Below are 16,397 nucleotides of genomic sequence, written 5' to 3' on the forward strand. Positions count from 1 at the left end.
TCCAGTGAGATGTCTGTTGCCTTCAGATTTTAATGGAGAAAAGGATGGATTGATTCCAGTCATATCTTTGATCAGTACCCTGGTGATGTATAGAAAGTAACATCAGTTTTTGAAAATTATTTGAACAAGGAGTTTCCTGGGTTAAATTTCATTTTAATCAGGAAGTATTGAATAGGAGTTAGATATGCCACACTGGAATAATTTAGGCACTTCTATAGTTACCTGGGGGCTTCCCGGGTGACACTAGCAGTAAAGAACCTGCCTTCTGATGCAGGGGACACAAGAGACATGGGTTCGATCCCTGGGTCAGGAAGATCCCCTGGAGGAGGCCATAGCAACCCACTCCAGTTCTTGCCTAGAGAATCCCATGGACAGAGGAGCCTGGTGGGCTACGTTGCTGCAGAGTCAGACATGACTAAAGCGACTTAGGATGCAAGCAAACCCTCTTCAGTGGGTTTTTTGCCTGGAGAATGCCCTGGACAGAGAAGCATGGCAGGCTAGTCTATGGGGTTGCAAGAGTCAGACACGACTGCGTGACTAAGCACAGCACACATAGCTACTTCCATTAGGTTACTGGCTACCATTTAGTGCCAGCCTGCTATCCTGACTAAATGATATGACCAAAGTATAGTGGCTGATGGGTACTATTCAGTGTGCCCATCTATTTACTTATCAGTTACCCTTTGGTGTCGTGAAAGGGTTAATAATGCTCAACAGTTTCTAGTGAGAGCACATTACAACTGAGAGGATCAAACTCAAAGGTGTTTCTTTGGACATTATCTGCATATCCCAGGTTGAAGAGCTAGGAAAGAGGAAAGATATGGTTGAGTTACTTAAAGTGCTTAACAAATGACCCTGACAGAATACCCATAGGGGTTAGGAGAGGGAATATATTTCTTGGTTTAGCATTTTGGCAGAAATCACTTGGCATCTGCCATTGGAAAGATAAACAGAAACTCTTATTTCCCTTCTCATAATAAACTTGGCTCCTTACTTTCTTCACACTTACCCCTTGGCCTCATTTTGATTAGAATTTGAAGGAGCAGTCTCAGTACTTTGCATGTAGTTAATTTAGTGAGTTTATTGTACTCATCCCTGGGCTATTCAGAAGTTCAAAAGTAAATATGCAGCACTTGTTGAATATGTAACATGCATCTCATTTGAGCTGCATTTTATAACAAACGGTAATTATTTAGTATTTACATAATACTTCGAAAGTAATTTAGAATAGCTCTTATTAATAATAACTAGTCAAATATACATAATGGGCTCAGCTGACAGAAAAAAAAATTTATTTTCCATTAAAAGGTGTAAGCTCAGGAAGAGAGAGAAATACCTGTGTATTTGTGTATGTGTGAGTATTTGGGACAAATACACGTCTCAAGGGGCTTCCCAGGTGGTGCTAGTGGTAACCTGCCTGCCAAAGCAGGAGGTATAAGAGACCCAGGTTCAATCCCTGGGTTGGAAAGATTCCCTGGAAGAGGACAGGGCAACCCACTCCAGTATTCTTGCCTGGAGAATCACATGGACAGAGGAGTCTGGTGGGCTACAGTCCAGGGGGGTGGTATAGAGTCGGACATGACTGAAGTGACTTAGCTCACACACACCCACACGTCTCAGGGGACATGGCCCACAGTCAGGAGATTAACTGGACCTGAATTCAGGAAGCCCACTGAACCAGTCTAAGGTTTCACGGAAGTCTGCGACCTGATCCCACTCCTTGGACTTTTGTGCAAAATCTGGAGGAAGCTGTGAGCAGTCTGGGCTCTGAGAACATTCCTGCTCTGGGAGGGAAGGCTTATCTGAGTTCATGGGGCTTTCCAGCGCTGACCACCAACCTTGGCAGCCACGAGGTGTCCAGTAGCGAAACTTGGCCTCTAAGTTATCAAAGGCCTGCTGTGACATATTCAGCTCCAAGCAGAGGTCACAGTTTCAAGGATGACTCAAGTCCCGAGTTCCAGTGGAGTTGATGGGTGGGATCTATGCGCAGATCTGGCCCTTCCCAATTAGGGGGCCTGAGGGTGACACGTGTCGGTAGGTAGGGAGGGTCTGGGGATGGTCCTCGCGAGAGATGCTGCATGGATGTATCCTGGGTGAGAACTGATGACAAGGCCATCACGTTGGCTTCCACAGTTCTGGGAATGGCGTCAAACCATGAGGTCACTTAGAAGTGTGTGTACCCTGAGGGGAGAAATGTCCCCCCTCCCCCGACGCCCGGCCTGCCCTGAGAAGGACACACCTCACGCCTCCGCCGTGCACGTTTCCCGGTTCAGACCCGGTCCACGTTCTCTCTCCCTGTCCCCAGGTTCACCACCGACAGCCCCCTGTCTCCAGACACCCACTCCCGGGGCCCGGGAGGTCAGGGCGTTTGTCCAGCCAGACGCACCGAGGTCGCGGGGGCAGGCTAGGGCGCGGGAGGCGGGGGCCCGGGGCGCCGCCGTGGTGGGTGCGCCGGGCCTGGAGGGGCGGGGGCGCGGGGCGCGCACGCGGAGGAGGAGGAGGAGGAGCGGGGCGGGCGAGCGAGTGAGCCACAAGAAAAGGGAGCGCGCCCGCCGCCGCCGCCGCCCTCCTCCGGAGAGAGGCAGGAGTGAGGCTGTGCGAAGCGCCGCATTTCAATGAGGACCGGCCGAGGCGCATCCCTGCTCTAGCGGCTGCAGCCCAGACGCCCGCGCTCCTGCCGCCGCCGCCCAGCCCCGGCCCCGCAGCCCCGCGGCCCGGCCGCGCCCAGCCCGGCGAGGACAGCGCACGAGGCGGCCCGAGCGCGGCCACAAAGACCCCCGGCGGCGTCTCTCCGCGGACCGGTGCGTGGTTTGCCTTCGCCCGGGGAAGGGAGCAGTGGGGAGGGCCGGCCGGGGCCGGGCCGAGCCTGCTCCTCCCGCAGCCGCGGGACACCGGGGGAGCGTGGGCACGGGGGGCCGGTGGGCGTCCCCTCGGCCGCCGCCGCCCCGCCCGCCCTCCGTTCCTCGAAAGGCGCTGCCCGGTCCTGCCCCGGCCGGGGGCGCTGTGTGCGGGCGGCCCCCGGGCCGCGGGCACCTGCCTCTTTTGTCTGGTGCCACCGCCGCGCTGGAAACGGGAGTCGGGCGAGCGGGGCTCCCGGCCGCCGCGTTGTTAGTGGAGAACCAGGGCGAAGGGCCGGGCGAGGTGTTGGTCATTGTCAGAACTGGCCGCGGAACGGGGACCAAGTCTGCGCCCAGAAGGAGTGGCCGGGCCAGGCCGCTTATTGTGTGTGCGCTCTCCCGTGGGCCCGGAGGGTGGAGGACGAGGGTCCGTTCATGGTGGTGGGGGAGCAGGGTGGATGTAGCAAGTACATTTGCGGGGTCTCAAGTTCCTTCGGGGACTGTGAGGCTGCCCCCTGTACAAATTAGTGCCCGCAGTGCTAAAAAGCCTGCGGAGAGGAAATGGCATTCTCCTCCTAGTGGGAGCGCACGCACAGCCCCGCATTGCCCCACAAAAGGGGCGGCGGTGGAAAACCGGGTTTGCTCCGAATCACTGCTGGATTGGGCGGGGAGATGCTTGTGGGAGATGGAGCAGATGAAAGGTCTCGTTCAGACCGGCTTCCTCTCCCGGCACCTGTGAACGTGGGTCCAGATTACGGAGCACACGCGTTCAGCGGCCACGCCGCAGGGTGTTCTATGAATACGTTTTATGAATGTTCCTAAATATATCTCCTTTCCCCGGGAAAGTAGGACAGCGTTTTAAGTATGAAATGTCGCATGAATGCGGGTCAGAAAGGGTTCTGAGAGAGGTTATGTGTAGAATATTGTGAAAGGTATGCTCGCATCCTGTGATAGAGCTGCGTCCAGGGTGGTGCATGCACTCTGAAGGTGTGTGTGCGCCTCGTATTGCACGCCTGTCCATCCCCCCCACATCCTAGTTCTACTGGCAAAATGTGCCTTGGAATCTCTAGGTCCAGCATCTATACAGATTTTATATAAATGTATTTAGAAACATTTATAAACACGGTGGTCTTTATGCCAGATTATTTCTTGGTGTATGTGTGTGTGTGTGTGTGTGTGTGTGAGTGAGTGTATGAGTGTAATTTGTGAACAGGAACTCATGTGCTCATCTAGAGAAGGAGGAATGCAGAGGTTCTTCATGATGGTGAGAAATCCCAGAGAACCATCTAAAACGCTGATTTCTTAGCCTGGCAGTGTTTATAGGAAAATCTCTTGATAAGAGCCAGGCTGGGGTCTTCCCCACCCAGGCTTCTATGAGCTCCCTGGCTCAGGCCATGCGGTTACTTTCATGGTATCAGGACACACCTGTGCCCAGGCCCTTGGCCGCCTATGGTCTGTGACCATGTGGCTTAGTGCTCCTTAGCTGGCTTCCACAGAAAGCAGGGGAGCCGTGGAAGTCTGGTGAATCTTCCCCAGGTGCTCTTGATTCAAATAAATGACTAATCCATTGCTGAGCAAGGGAGAGAACACCTATTTTAATGCCATGCGTAATATCTGGAACACGAGGATGTGTAGTGTGGTTTTTGACATTCATTTAGTGGTAGCTGTAGCCTTCAGAATGATTTCACTGGGAGTGTGGTTTTTCTTTGTCACCAGCATCATTGCTTACTTTGGAGCAGGCTCAGTGAAGGGAAGTAAAAGATCTTGGCCTTGCTGTGGTTGAATGCCTGATCCACTTTGGGAAATGTACAAATAAAACAAAATCAACTGTTCTGTTCTAAATCGATGTGTTTTTTTTTGTGTGTGGGGGTCTGGTGTGGAATTCCTGGTTCTAGAAGCCTTTCCCTCAAGGGGATTCCAACAATTGCTAAATCATTTGACCCTTGCCAATTACAAATCAACAAGAGCCCCTTGGAATTAGATTTGCACTCTGGCAACACAATTGTACCATCCTTTCCGCATGTCCTGTGTATTTCAGTTTATTTGGATTTGAGACGAAAAGCCTAGGGTAGGAAGAATTTTTTTTTTTTTTTTTTTTTAGTTGCTAAGTCATGTCTGACTCTTTGGGACCCTGTGGGCTGTAGCCTGCCAGGCTCCTCTGTCTGTGGGATTTCCCAGACAAGAATACTGGAGTGGGTTGCCATTTCCTCCTCCAGGGGATCTTCCCGACCCAGGGATTGAACCCACGTCTCCTGTGTTGGCAGGCAGTTTCTTCACCGCTGAGCCACCAGGGAAGCCCCAGGAAGAATTATCACTGCCTTTAAAAATAAAATCTTCAACCACCAATCCGGCCTTTATACTTCATGAAGTTTGAGGAACCTGGTGAATTGGTATGACTGTTTGAGTACTGGCAGCATCATTGCCCCAACGCATACTCCCTTTTGGAAGACAAAAGAACGCCTTTAAAAACAAATAATTAATAAGCGTAGGAGCAGTTATGATGTCATTGGCAAAATACTTGTTCTGTTTACTCAGTTACTAGCTATCTGAAGGATTGGATAGCAACTGATACTTGTTTTGAAGTTATCTAACTTCACAATCAGTGAAACCAGTTCATACTTACATATGGCAAGTATTTTTCTGGAAAATGCAAATTTATTTTAATAAAGTTATTTTATTATTATTATTGTTAATTTATTGGCCTTGCCTCACTGCATGTGTCATCTCAGTTCCTTGACCAGGGATTGAACCCTTGCCCCCCTGCATTGAAAGTGCAGAGTCTTAACCACTGGACCACCAGGGAAGTCCCTGGAAAATGCCAGTTTAGGCTGTCTGGGGTATTAAGTGGCATGGGGTAGTTTTCATGTCTGGAGGAAAAACGTGCCCTGAACTCCTCACTCCGGATTGAATTCCACTGCGATGCTCTTCCCCCCGCCCCACCTCGGGGTACGCAGCTGGAGACATTGGAGGCCGATGACCTGCCTGGTCTCAAGCACACGGAGTCTCTCTGGCAGTTTAAGTGGTCTGACCAAGAGGAGCAAAGGCTTTCAAAAGCCTGCTTTACATGTGATGAGCAGCCGCTGGCAGGGGTCTAGGCCACTGGAATACAGAGCTCGGGTCAGAAAGGAGGCGGCGGGGGTGCCAGCTTCAGAGTCAGCTGGAGTACATCCGGGTTCAAGTCCCAAGGCCCTCAGTTAGGACTTTGGCACATGGATACAGCCCATCCCTCACTGGACTGTTGTGAGGTCTAGAGGGCATTTTTAGCATGTTACATAGCAATTGATCGCTACTTAACAGTGTCAGGCACATCACAGACATCTGATAAATGTGAGCTTTTTCCGCTTCATGCATTTCAGAAGTGCACAGTCTCTGGCAGCGCATGAAGCTTTTGAGCACGAATTTTTAGTCGCTCTGAGTGGATCAGAGGTCAGTTTATGGAGGGTGAAGAAAAGGTCAGGGAGGCTTGGCAGGGCTTTGGCATTTGGGTTGTTTGGATTGACCTTCGGAACGGCGACATTGTCATCATGGTGGGGTTTGGGGGGGCACTGATAAAGTTCTAACTCCAGGAGGTGGTGGAGGACAGGGAATCCTGGTGTGCTGTAGTCCATGGGGTCGCAGAGTCAGACACGACAGAGCGATTGAACAACAACATAAAATTCTTGCCCCCAGTTTTCGTTTCCCTTATATTCTGTTTCAGTGTGCCTGAAATTTTGTCATTAAGACTTCTTTCTTTGAATGCTGAGGTTTTCCCATCTTCTAGATTGTCCTATTAAAACACAGATCACCTGTGAAGGGCAATAGCATGAGCCTTCGTCAGCTAACCCCTGAGCAGGGGTGAAATAATCCCACGGGCAGCCTGCCCATGACCCAGCTCTATCCAAAGTCAGATGGAACTGTTGGGGCACAGGTGTGCCTTCCAGAAGGTCCTGACATGGAAATGCTGGAGGGTCAGGGGTGGGCACTCATTCGGATCCCCCCTTGCTGGAAAGGGGAGATTCTCTTCCTACTAGTTCTTCCCGTGACAGAGTCAGGAACAGAAAAGCAAATTTTATTAATTAAAAATATAGTCTAGACATTACCCCAGGTGTTTCATGTGTATTCAGTTATTTAATAGCTGGTACTAACTGTGAGGTAGGTACTATTGAGTTTCCCACGTGTGACGGAGGAAACCGGGGCTTAATGATGCTGAACAAGTAGATTTCTCCAGGTTACATACTTTGTTCTGGATCAAGTCTGGATCAGCGTCTTTAAGCCTCAGTTTCCTCCACACAAAGAGAGAGTCTTAGTGGAAAGAAGGGCCAAGTGCCCCAAAGAAGAAGTAACTTTGATCCCTTTTTGGTTTTATTTTGTTGTTGCTTTTCCTTTTCTTTCTCCTCTTCCATCCCTCCCTCCTTCCCTTTCTCCCCATCTCTTCCTTTTTTTCCCCCTTTTTAAAAAATCCACCTTATCTGAAGCATTAAGTATAAGTAAATGAGTTACTGTGAGTCAACTTTTCAAATAAATTTCAATTGACTATGTAGGAAATTCCCAGGTGGTACAGTGGTAAAGAATCTGCCTGCGATGCAGGAGAAACCAGTTCAGTCCCGGGTCAGGAAGATCCCCTGGAGAAGGGCTTGGCAACCCACTCCAGTATTCTTGCCTGGAGAATTCCATGGACAGAGGAGCCTGGTGGGTTACATTCCATGGGGTTTCAAGAGTTGGACACGACTTGGTGACTAAATCACCATGTAGGAAAATCGATTTTAAACCTATAGATATTTTTGCTCTTGGTCTGGTCATGGAGACTACAAACACTGGGTAAAATGTTTACAATCTGACTTTTTTAAAAAAATATTCATTCATTCATTTTTTGCAGTATCGGGTCCTAGCTGCAGTGTGGGGGATCTTCCTTGCGGCCTGCAGGCTTCTCTCTAGTGGCGCACGGCACCTGGAGCCTGTGGGCTCTGTAGTTGCTGCATGTGAGCCTAGTTGCTCCCCAGTTTGTGGGATCTTAATTCCCTGACCAGGTATCGAACCCGCATCTCCTGCATTGGAAGGTGGATTCACAACCACTGGACCACCAGGGAAATCCCTAAAATCTGACTGTTAAACGTTACCTGCCCTCTTTTGCAGAGAAGGCAGTGGGATCCCACTCTGGTACTCTTGCCTGGAAAATCCCATGGGCAGAGGAGCCTGGTAGGCTGTGGTCCATGGGGTTGCTAAGAGTTGGACACGACTGAGTGACTTCACTTTCACTTTTCACTTTCATGCTTTGGTGAAGGAAATGGCAACCCACTCCAGTGTTCTTGCCTGGAGAATCCCAGGGACAGGGGAGCCTGATGGGCTGCCATCTAGGGGGTTGCACGGAGTCAGACACGACTGAAGCAACTTAGCAGCAGCAGCAGCCCTCTTTTGATTCCTGGTCCACCCCCACTGCTGTATGTTTTATATTTAGCCCTGGACTGATGTGAAGGCTCTTGTGCTACCTACCATCAGGATTAACCTGCAGGGAGCCTTGGAGTCAGACAAACCTGGGTCAGAGTTCTTGGTTCAAGCATTTCTCAACTATATTATTTGGAGAAATTTGGGAGAAATTTTTCTGTGTCTCAGTTTTTTTTTATCTGTGTATGGGGTTAATAATAAATAAACTTTGAAAGGTTTGTTGTGACTATCAGAAATAAGAGCGGTTCAAAGCCGGACGTTCTAGATGGTCAACACATACCAGCCGTATTCTAACAAAACTGGGGTTGATTAGTACTCTGTTTCCACTGGGTCTGCCTCTCCTAAATATTTGTCTTTTCTCTCCCAAGTTGATCACTTGTATGAAACATATCATCTGTTATAGCAGTGTTCCCGTCGGCTGTTCTCAAGCTGAGCCTTCCCAGTCTGGATGCTAAAATAACACCTGTGTGTGGCTGTTTGTGTTTCTGTGCCTCCTAGGTTCAGCTCTAACTGCAGTCATGTCCTTCGGCAGAGACATGGAGCTGGAGCATTTTGACGAGCGAGACAAGGCCCAGAGGTACAGCCGAGGGTCGCGGGTGAACGGGCTGCCCAGCCCCACGCACAGCGCCCACTGCAGCTTCTACCGCACCCGCACACTGCAGACCCTCAGCTCCGAGAAGAAGGCCAAGAAAGTGCGTTTCTATCGAAACGGAGATCGCTACTTCAAAGGGATTGTGTATGCCATCTCCCCAGACCGGTTCCGATCTTTTGAGGCCCTGCTGGCTGATTTGACCCGAACTCTGTCGGATAACGTGAATTTGCCCCAGGGAGTGAGAACAATCTACACCATTGATGGGCTCAAGAAGATTTCCAGCCTGGACCAGCTGCTGGAAGGTGAGCGCTGGGAGAGGCCTCCCAAGGGACCCTGGAGGGTATGGCCTCGGTTCCCCAAAGTTTGTATTATTCTCAGCATTTCTTGCTTGAACTCCAAGACCTAGCATCTAGTCTTGTGGGTGTGGTCCTTGTATGTTACACATTTGGAAGTTCACATGGCTGTACAGTAGTGTAAAACAAAACAAAACCTAGTAATATTAGATCAGGTAACTTATATAATGGACTGATGGAAAAACTGTTAATTCTACAGCATCCTCTCTATTTTTTCTCATACCCATGCTACATTAATTTTAAAAGTCCATTTTTTGTATCTTTATTCAAATGGTTCGTGTTCATTGCTAGCTGCAAATTGAACTTTTGCTCCCACATGTCTGCCAATACGTGAACTGAAAATAACTAATGATTCATGAAAGTTTTGAGTTGAAAGGAATCTTAGATAGATATCAAAACTATTAATTTTGATCACTGTAGGCCAAGGCCTGAAAATTCAAGTGATATATGTCTATGGTTACATGATAAGATAGTGGTATTGTTGGATCAAAAAATTAGGTTTGTTGGCTATTCTTTCCAGTATGATACATTTACATTTTAAAATTATTCTGAGGTTTGACTAATTCTAAATTTAAAGGATTGTTGTCTTTCAATGGTATTTGAGGAATTAATCTGCTCGGTTTATTTTTATTAAGTTTAACTGAGGTTAACAGTCATTAACTGTTTTAGACATTTTAAGTGGAAATAAGTCTTCCCAGGTGGCTCAGTGGTAAAGAACCCACCTGTCAGTGCAGGAGGCATGAGTTCCATTCCTAGATCAGGAAGATCCCCTGGAGGAGGGTGTGGCAACCCACTTCAGTATTCTTGCCTGGAAAATCCCAAGGACAGAGGAGCCTGACGGGCTACAGTCATGGGGTCACAAAGAGCTGGACACGACTTAGTGACTGAGCACTCCCCAGTGAGAATAGGACTATCTGGGTCCACAGATGAGACCTGGTGTCTTATGCAAGCAGAGTAGGTTTCCTTCTCTGGAGTAGTCTATTTCAGGACTGATCCCATTTGAACTGGGTGGGAAGTCTCTGATCACCTTAGAAATCGTAAGTGAAGCAAAATAATTTGGAGAAAAATACTGGGATTAAATTCATGCTGAGAGGTAAACGATCCTCTTTGGAGAGTAGATTTTTCTAAGTTGAAGTCTCAAGGTCCTGATGAAGTAATAGCACAAAGGAACACGGAAAAGGACGTTGAGAAGGTGGGGAGAGCTTGATTTCACCCTCAGTTTATCCCTGCTCCAGGTATATTTGCCAGGCCCTGTGGTCTGTCTGGACCCTGGACGAGTCCCATGCCCTGACTGCGCACAGGCAAGCACTCTGGTCCTCCTTTGAAATCAGAATTTGTATGTGATTCAAGGCTCAGGGCTTCCTCTGTCTTGCTCCCATTTCTCTTCCCTTGATCCCATGACAGGGGTGCCAGTCCACTCACAGTTTGACTGCACTTGAGAGAAGCCTGGGTTTGGTGTGTTTATTTTGTGGGAATTCACTTCTCTTTTCGATGACTCGTCACCCTGCCAAGATGCCTGCAGACTTGGCCTTTTTCCTTCTCTTCAGATGCTGGAACTTCCAGTAAATTAAAGGGGAAGAATGAACATAAAACCTTTCTGTTATCAGCTTTGATTTTTGCGCCCTGTCCTTTTCATGACCTTGGAAAAGGCAGAATAAATAATTCGGTGAGATATTCCAAGGGATCTGGATAAAGATCAACTGCAAAGTCAGATGTGTGCCCAGTCACCTAAATCGTCACTTTAAGGGCTGATGGTGTTGTAGGGAAGATATGCCAGAATCTCAGAGCACCTTCTTAGATATCCTGGGCTTGGCAGCCTCTGGTCTAGAGTCACTTGTGCAGCATTTCCTGGGAGAGGGGTACCTCAGTCAGTTTATCACCAAGGATTGATCTGTACTCAGAAGTAGCAAAGATATTCCCATGATTCCCATCGACCAGGGAGAGGGTATGAGAGGTGGGACATGACAGTACTTCTTATCCAGGGGACCAGCAGGATCATGACATGTTGTTACCACCTTCTTGGTCAGTTTTTTAGTACAAAAGAATGCCTGCCCCAAGAGACTGCTGTCCTGAGCGGTGATAATAATGATCGCTCACAGATATGGAGCATGAGTATGGCGTATGTGAACATATTTCATTCTTACAGTGAGCCTAGGAGGTAGGCACTGTTCATCACCCTCATCGTAACAGATGAGAAGAATGAGGCACAGTGTGCTTAAGTGATCTGTCAGGGCCACACAGCAAGAACGAGTTGGGATTTGAACTCAAGAAGGCCGATGCCAGAGTCTGATCTCTTAACTGCCACTGATATAAGATACCGAGGAGGGTATTCTTCAGTTCAGTCCAGTTCAGTCGCTCAGTCGTGTCCTATAGTGGCCTTTTAAAATTGAAGTACAGTTGATTTACAGTATTATGTTAGTTTCTGGTGTACAGAAAGCTGATTGTTACGTTTATATGTGTGTGTATGTGTACCTATGTATGTACATATATATACATATAAAATATTCTCAGTGGCTCTTAAATGAAATATTATTGTATTGGCTTCTTCTTGAAAACAAATGTTTATTAACCTTGACTTAATTCCAAGAGTAGCAGAAACTGCTCCCAGAAACACTTTAATATTCTCATTTGCCTCCAAACACTTTTCTCCTCAATCAATTTGAAGTAACTGCAGATGGAATAATCTGATGTTAAAAATTCCTTTTTGGAAAAAAATACTTTTCTGATTAAATAAATGGTAACGTCAGTAAAGTAGGTAAGTTTGCTTATTGGCTGCATTTAAAAATTTTTTCGGTTTTAATGCATTTTTTTCGTCTATAATACTGACAATTAGCAAGCAGCTGCACTTAGTGTTGAAATAGCTGGAAATTCATTTAGATTTGCCTCTTTGTCAATTACGTTTTTGCTTACTCTGATAAAATGCAAGCCATTGCTTCATATTCATCATTAGGTTCCTAGCTCCCACTTTACATACTAATTTTATGTAAAAGTCAATGCATGTTATTAGCGTCTCATTTCTCCTTCCATTATAATGATGTTTTAAATTAAATCATTTTAGTGGGAGCAGTGACAAGTATATTTGACTTGTAATTGTCTTTTGTAAGTTTGTTTGTTCTCACTTATCTCAGACTAGAAAACCTGACAATGACATATGTGAGTTTCTTTATTTATAATGGCTAATAGTCAGTTTCACTATTTAACTATTATTGTGCTTAAAAAAATGCCTAAGGTTAGCCAGCCAGGAATGAGCTGGCTCTTAGGCTGAAGTATGATTATATGAGTAAGGGTGTGTGTGTGTGTGTGTGTGTGTGTGTGTGTGTGTGTAAGTAAGGGTGTGTGTGTGTTTAAGTAAGGGTGTGTGTGTGTATGAGTAAGGGTGTGTGTGTGTATGAGTAAGGGTGTGTGTGTGTGTGAGTAAGGGTGTGTGTATGCATGAATGCAGGATTGTGTATCTATTTGTGCATGTATGTTTATGTATGCACGCATGCACACACATGCACTTCAGGGTAGAACATAGATGACACTCCTAATTGTTTGCTTTCAACATTGCCTTTATATGTTTGAAAAAAATTGTGATGCTCAATAAGGAAAGTTGAATTGCAGGTCTATCCCTGCAAGTGATTCAATATTGCCTCTTTCTACCCAGTTTTACAGTGTTTATATTCCAGTGTAGGTATGAGGATGTTGTAAGGATAAATGAAGGAGGAACATTTAAAACCTTTGAACTCTTAGGAGAAAGATGTAATATTATATGCAACATGATATATAAATCCCAAGCACTGATTGATTGACTGTTCTTTATCTGATGCTCAAGCATCAGGGATGTGTGCTGAAGAATAGGTGCTCCCCTCCCCCACACTTTTAAATAGACTTTTATTATTAGTGCAGTTTTAAGTTGGGGGCAAAATTGAGCAGAAAGTACAGAGTTTTCCCATATCCTGGGGAACTCCCTGGTACCTCAGCTGGTAAAGAATCCACCTGGAATGCAGGAGACCCTGGTTCAATTCTTGGGATTGGGAAGATACCCTGAAGAAGGGAAAGGCTACCCACTCCAGTGTTCTGACCTGAAGAATTGCATGGACCGTATAATCTGCTGCTGCTGCTAAGGTGCTTCAGTCATGTCCGACTCTGTGCGACCCCATAGATGGCAGCCCACCAGGCTCCCCCGTCCCTGGGATTCTCCAGGCAAGAACACTGGAGTGGGTTGCCATTTCCTTCTTCAGTGCATGAAAGTGAAAAGTGAAAGTGAAGTCACTCAGTCGTGTCCAATTCCTAGCGACCCCATGGACTGCAGCCCACCAGCCTTCTCCGTCCATGGGATTTGCCAGGCAAGAGTACTAGAGTGGGGTGCCATTGCCTTCTTCCTGTATAGTCTATGGGGTTGTAAAGAATCGGACATGACTGAGCAGCTTTCCCTTCCCATATCCCCCTGCATCCACCCATAAACAGCCTTTCCCATTATCACCAGAGGGGTATGTTTGTTACAGTCGATGAGCCTACATTGACAGGTCATTATCATCCCAAGTCCATAGTTTACACAAGGGCTCACTCTTGGTGTTGTACATTCTGTGGGTTTGGACAAAGGAATAATGATGTGTATCCATGAGTGCGGTATCATACAGGATAGTTTCACTGCCCTAAAAATCCTCTCTAATCTGCTTATTCATCCCTCCATGCCTCAGTCCCTGGCATCCATTGACCTTTCTACTGTCTCAGTAACATCCTTTAATATCCTGTGTGAATGAAGAGCCAGAGTTTCCTTTAAGCAGTAGGGTAGAAACACGCAAGTGTGCTGTCTTCTGGTTACGAGTAAGTTAATATGTACATGACATCTGCATGTATTAGAAACAAGTCCCTGGGTTCCTGGGCTCCCAAGCTGTGACATGCTGTGACATGCTGTGACATGCCTCCCACCCCCCTTCCCTCCCCCACCCCACCATGGGCACTGCTTGATTCCAAATCCCCAGCCTAAGGGCTTTTCCCAAGTCCCCATCAGAATTAATCTCTCAGGAATAAAGCCATACTTCACCCCAAAGTCAGGGAATCTCTCCAGTCGTGATTTCCAGGGCCCCCACCTCTCTTGGCAACTTTCCTCCGACATGTTGTCATCATCTATCAGTACTTTTCCCCTCTAATTTACTACCTGACTCTATGCCTCTCTCTGCTCTGTTTAAAGATTTTTTAAATTTAAGTTTTGAGAAACTGTAAAACATGCCTGTCTAAAATCCCCCTGTGGCCAGTAGTTCACCAGTTTTTTGAATATCCATCCTCAGAGACACCAGTGTTTGGCAGGAATATGCATATCATTTGCCTATAAGTTGACGTTCCTTGCTCACACGTTGGCACTGTGCTTTACACGCTTAACCATATACCCTAACATGAGTCTAGAGCCACTGCAGTCTTTTTCCTAACCTCAGAGTATCCCTCACACAATGTGCCATTTTTTAATTTAACCAGTCTTCTAGCTATGGGCCTCTAGGTTGTGACCGAACCTTTGTTATTAGAAACAGTTTTGACGGGAATATCCTTGGATGTCAAGTTTTCCACTCATGTAGGGGAATATGCTGCTGCTGCTGCTAAGTCACTTCAGTCGTGTCCGACTCTGTGTGACCCCATAGACGGCAGCCCACCAGGCTCCCCCGTCCCTGGGATTCTCCAGGCAAGAACACTGGAGTGGGTTGCCATTTCCTTCGCCAGTGCATGAAAGTGAAAAGTGAAAGGGAAGTTGCTCAGTCGTGTCTGTCTCTTCGCGACCCCATGGACTGCAGCCTACCAGGCTCCTCTGTCCATGGGATTTTCCAGGCAAGAGTACTGGAGTGGGGTGCCATCACCTCCTCCGATATCCGGAATAGGGAAGTCTATAGGGACAGAAAGTAGATGCACAGGCTCAATTCCTAGAAGTAATATTGCTGGAGAGAGAAGTACAGGCATTAAATGTTTAAGAGCTATTGGAAAATTTCTCTTCATAGAAGTGGTACCAGTTTGTCCTCCCTATTAGTAATGTATGAGAGTGGCTGTTTTCCTATGAGACAGTGTGTTACCAAATGTTTTGTCATTTGCCAATCTGTTAAGAAAAGCATGTACCCTTTTATAGTCTTAAATTTCATCTTTCCCTGTCTATTTTTTTCTCCATAGCTTTTGTCCATTTTTTCTACCAGGTTGGGGTCTTTTGTTTTTATCTAATTGACTTCTAGATTTTTTTTTAATTTTTAAGATATTAGCCCTTTGTGATACTAATTTCAAGTATGTGTTTTTCCAGATTGTCCTGGAGTGATTTTGTTTATTGTGGGGTTTTTTTTGGGGGGGGGCAGATTTAACAAAATTATGCAATCAAAATGGATCAGTCTTTTCATTTATGGCTTGAATTTCATGCTTCTTGTCCTCTGGATTCAGATTATAAGATTGTTGCTCTCCTTTTCTTCTAATGTTTTTATGTTTTCATTAAAAATATTCTCATGGAAGTTGTATTAGTATACTATTTGAAGAAAGGCTTCAGTTTTACTTTTTGCAGGATACCTGCCTCATTTTTAAGAGTTTTAGTTTTGAAATTAATTTGGACTTAATAGAAGTGTCACAGAGATGGCAGGTTCCCATATACCCTTGACCCAGCTTCCCACGAGGGACCATCTTGCACAGCCAAGGCACAATCATCAAAGTAAAAACTAACTTGAGAACAATCCAGGCAACTAAACTATGGGCTTTATTTGGCTTTCATTAGTTTCTCCATTGGCCTTTTGTTGTTGCTGTTTCAGAATCACACATTGCATTTATCTTTTATTTTTTTTGAAAAGTCTTAAAAATATTTTTACTGGAGTACAGTTGCTTTACAGTACTGTGTTAGTTTCTGCTGTACAGCAAAGTGAATCAGCTACATGTTTACACATATCCCCTCTGTTTTGAGTTTCCAAACATTGCATTTAGCTATCCTGCCTCCTCCGCCTCCTCCAAGCTCCGGTAGTTCTTAAGTCTTTGTCTTTAATGATTTGACAGTTGGAAGAGCACTGGTCAGTTATTTTGTAAAGTGTCCCCCAACTTGGGGGTATTTACCTGGCGTTTAGGTTGAAGTTACATGTTTGTGGCAAGGATGCCCCAGAAGTGGAGCTGTGTCCTCCCTGGGGCATCGTTTCAGGAGTTCGTGATGTGGCCTTGCCTTGTTGCTGGTGAGGTTAATCTGTTGGTTAAGGAGTGTCTGCC

At 46.5% G+C, this 16,397-nt stretch overlaps 1 protein-coding gene across 4 annotated transcripts in view; it reads left to right on the forward strand.

Annotated features, from left to right (window-relative positions):
* The first annotated feature begins 2,563 nt into the window (after positions 1-2,563).
* Positions 2,564-16,397, forward strand: part of DCLK1 (doublecortin like kinase 1) — a 350,076-nt gene continuing 336,242 nt past the window's right edge. For all 4 annotated transcript variants that reach the window (XM_012184574.4, XM_042255148.2, XM_012184573.4 and 1 more), the window contains exons 1-2: positions 2,564-2,801; positions 8,757-9,152. In XM_012184574.4, coding sequence (XP_012039964.1) covers positions 8,777-9,152 — 376 coding nt within the window. In that variant the 5' untranslated portion in view covers positions 2,564-2,801; positions 8,757-8,776. The remainder of the gene's footprint in view (positions 2,802-8,756; positions 9,153-16,397) is intronic.

The sequence above is a fragment of the Ovis aries genome, chromosome 10 (assembly GCF_016772045.2).
Source record: "Ovis aries strain OAR_USU_Benz2616 breed Rambouillet chromosome 10, ARS-UI_Ramb_v3.0, whole genome shotgun sequence".
Lineage (NCBI taxonomy): Eukaryota > Metazoa > Chordata > Mammalia > Artiodactyla > Bovidae > Ovis > Ovis aries.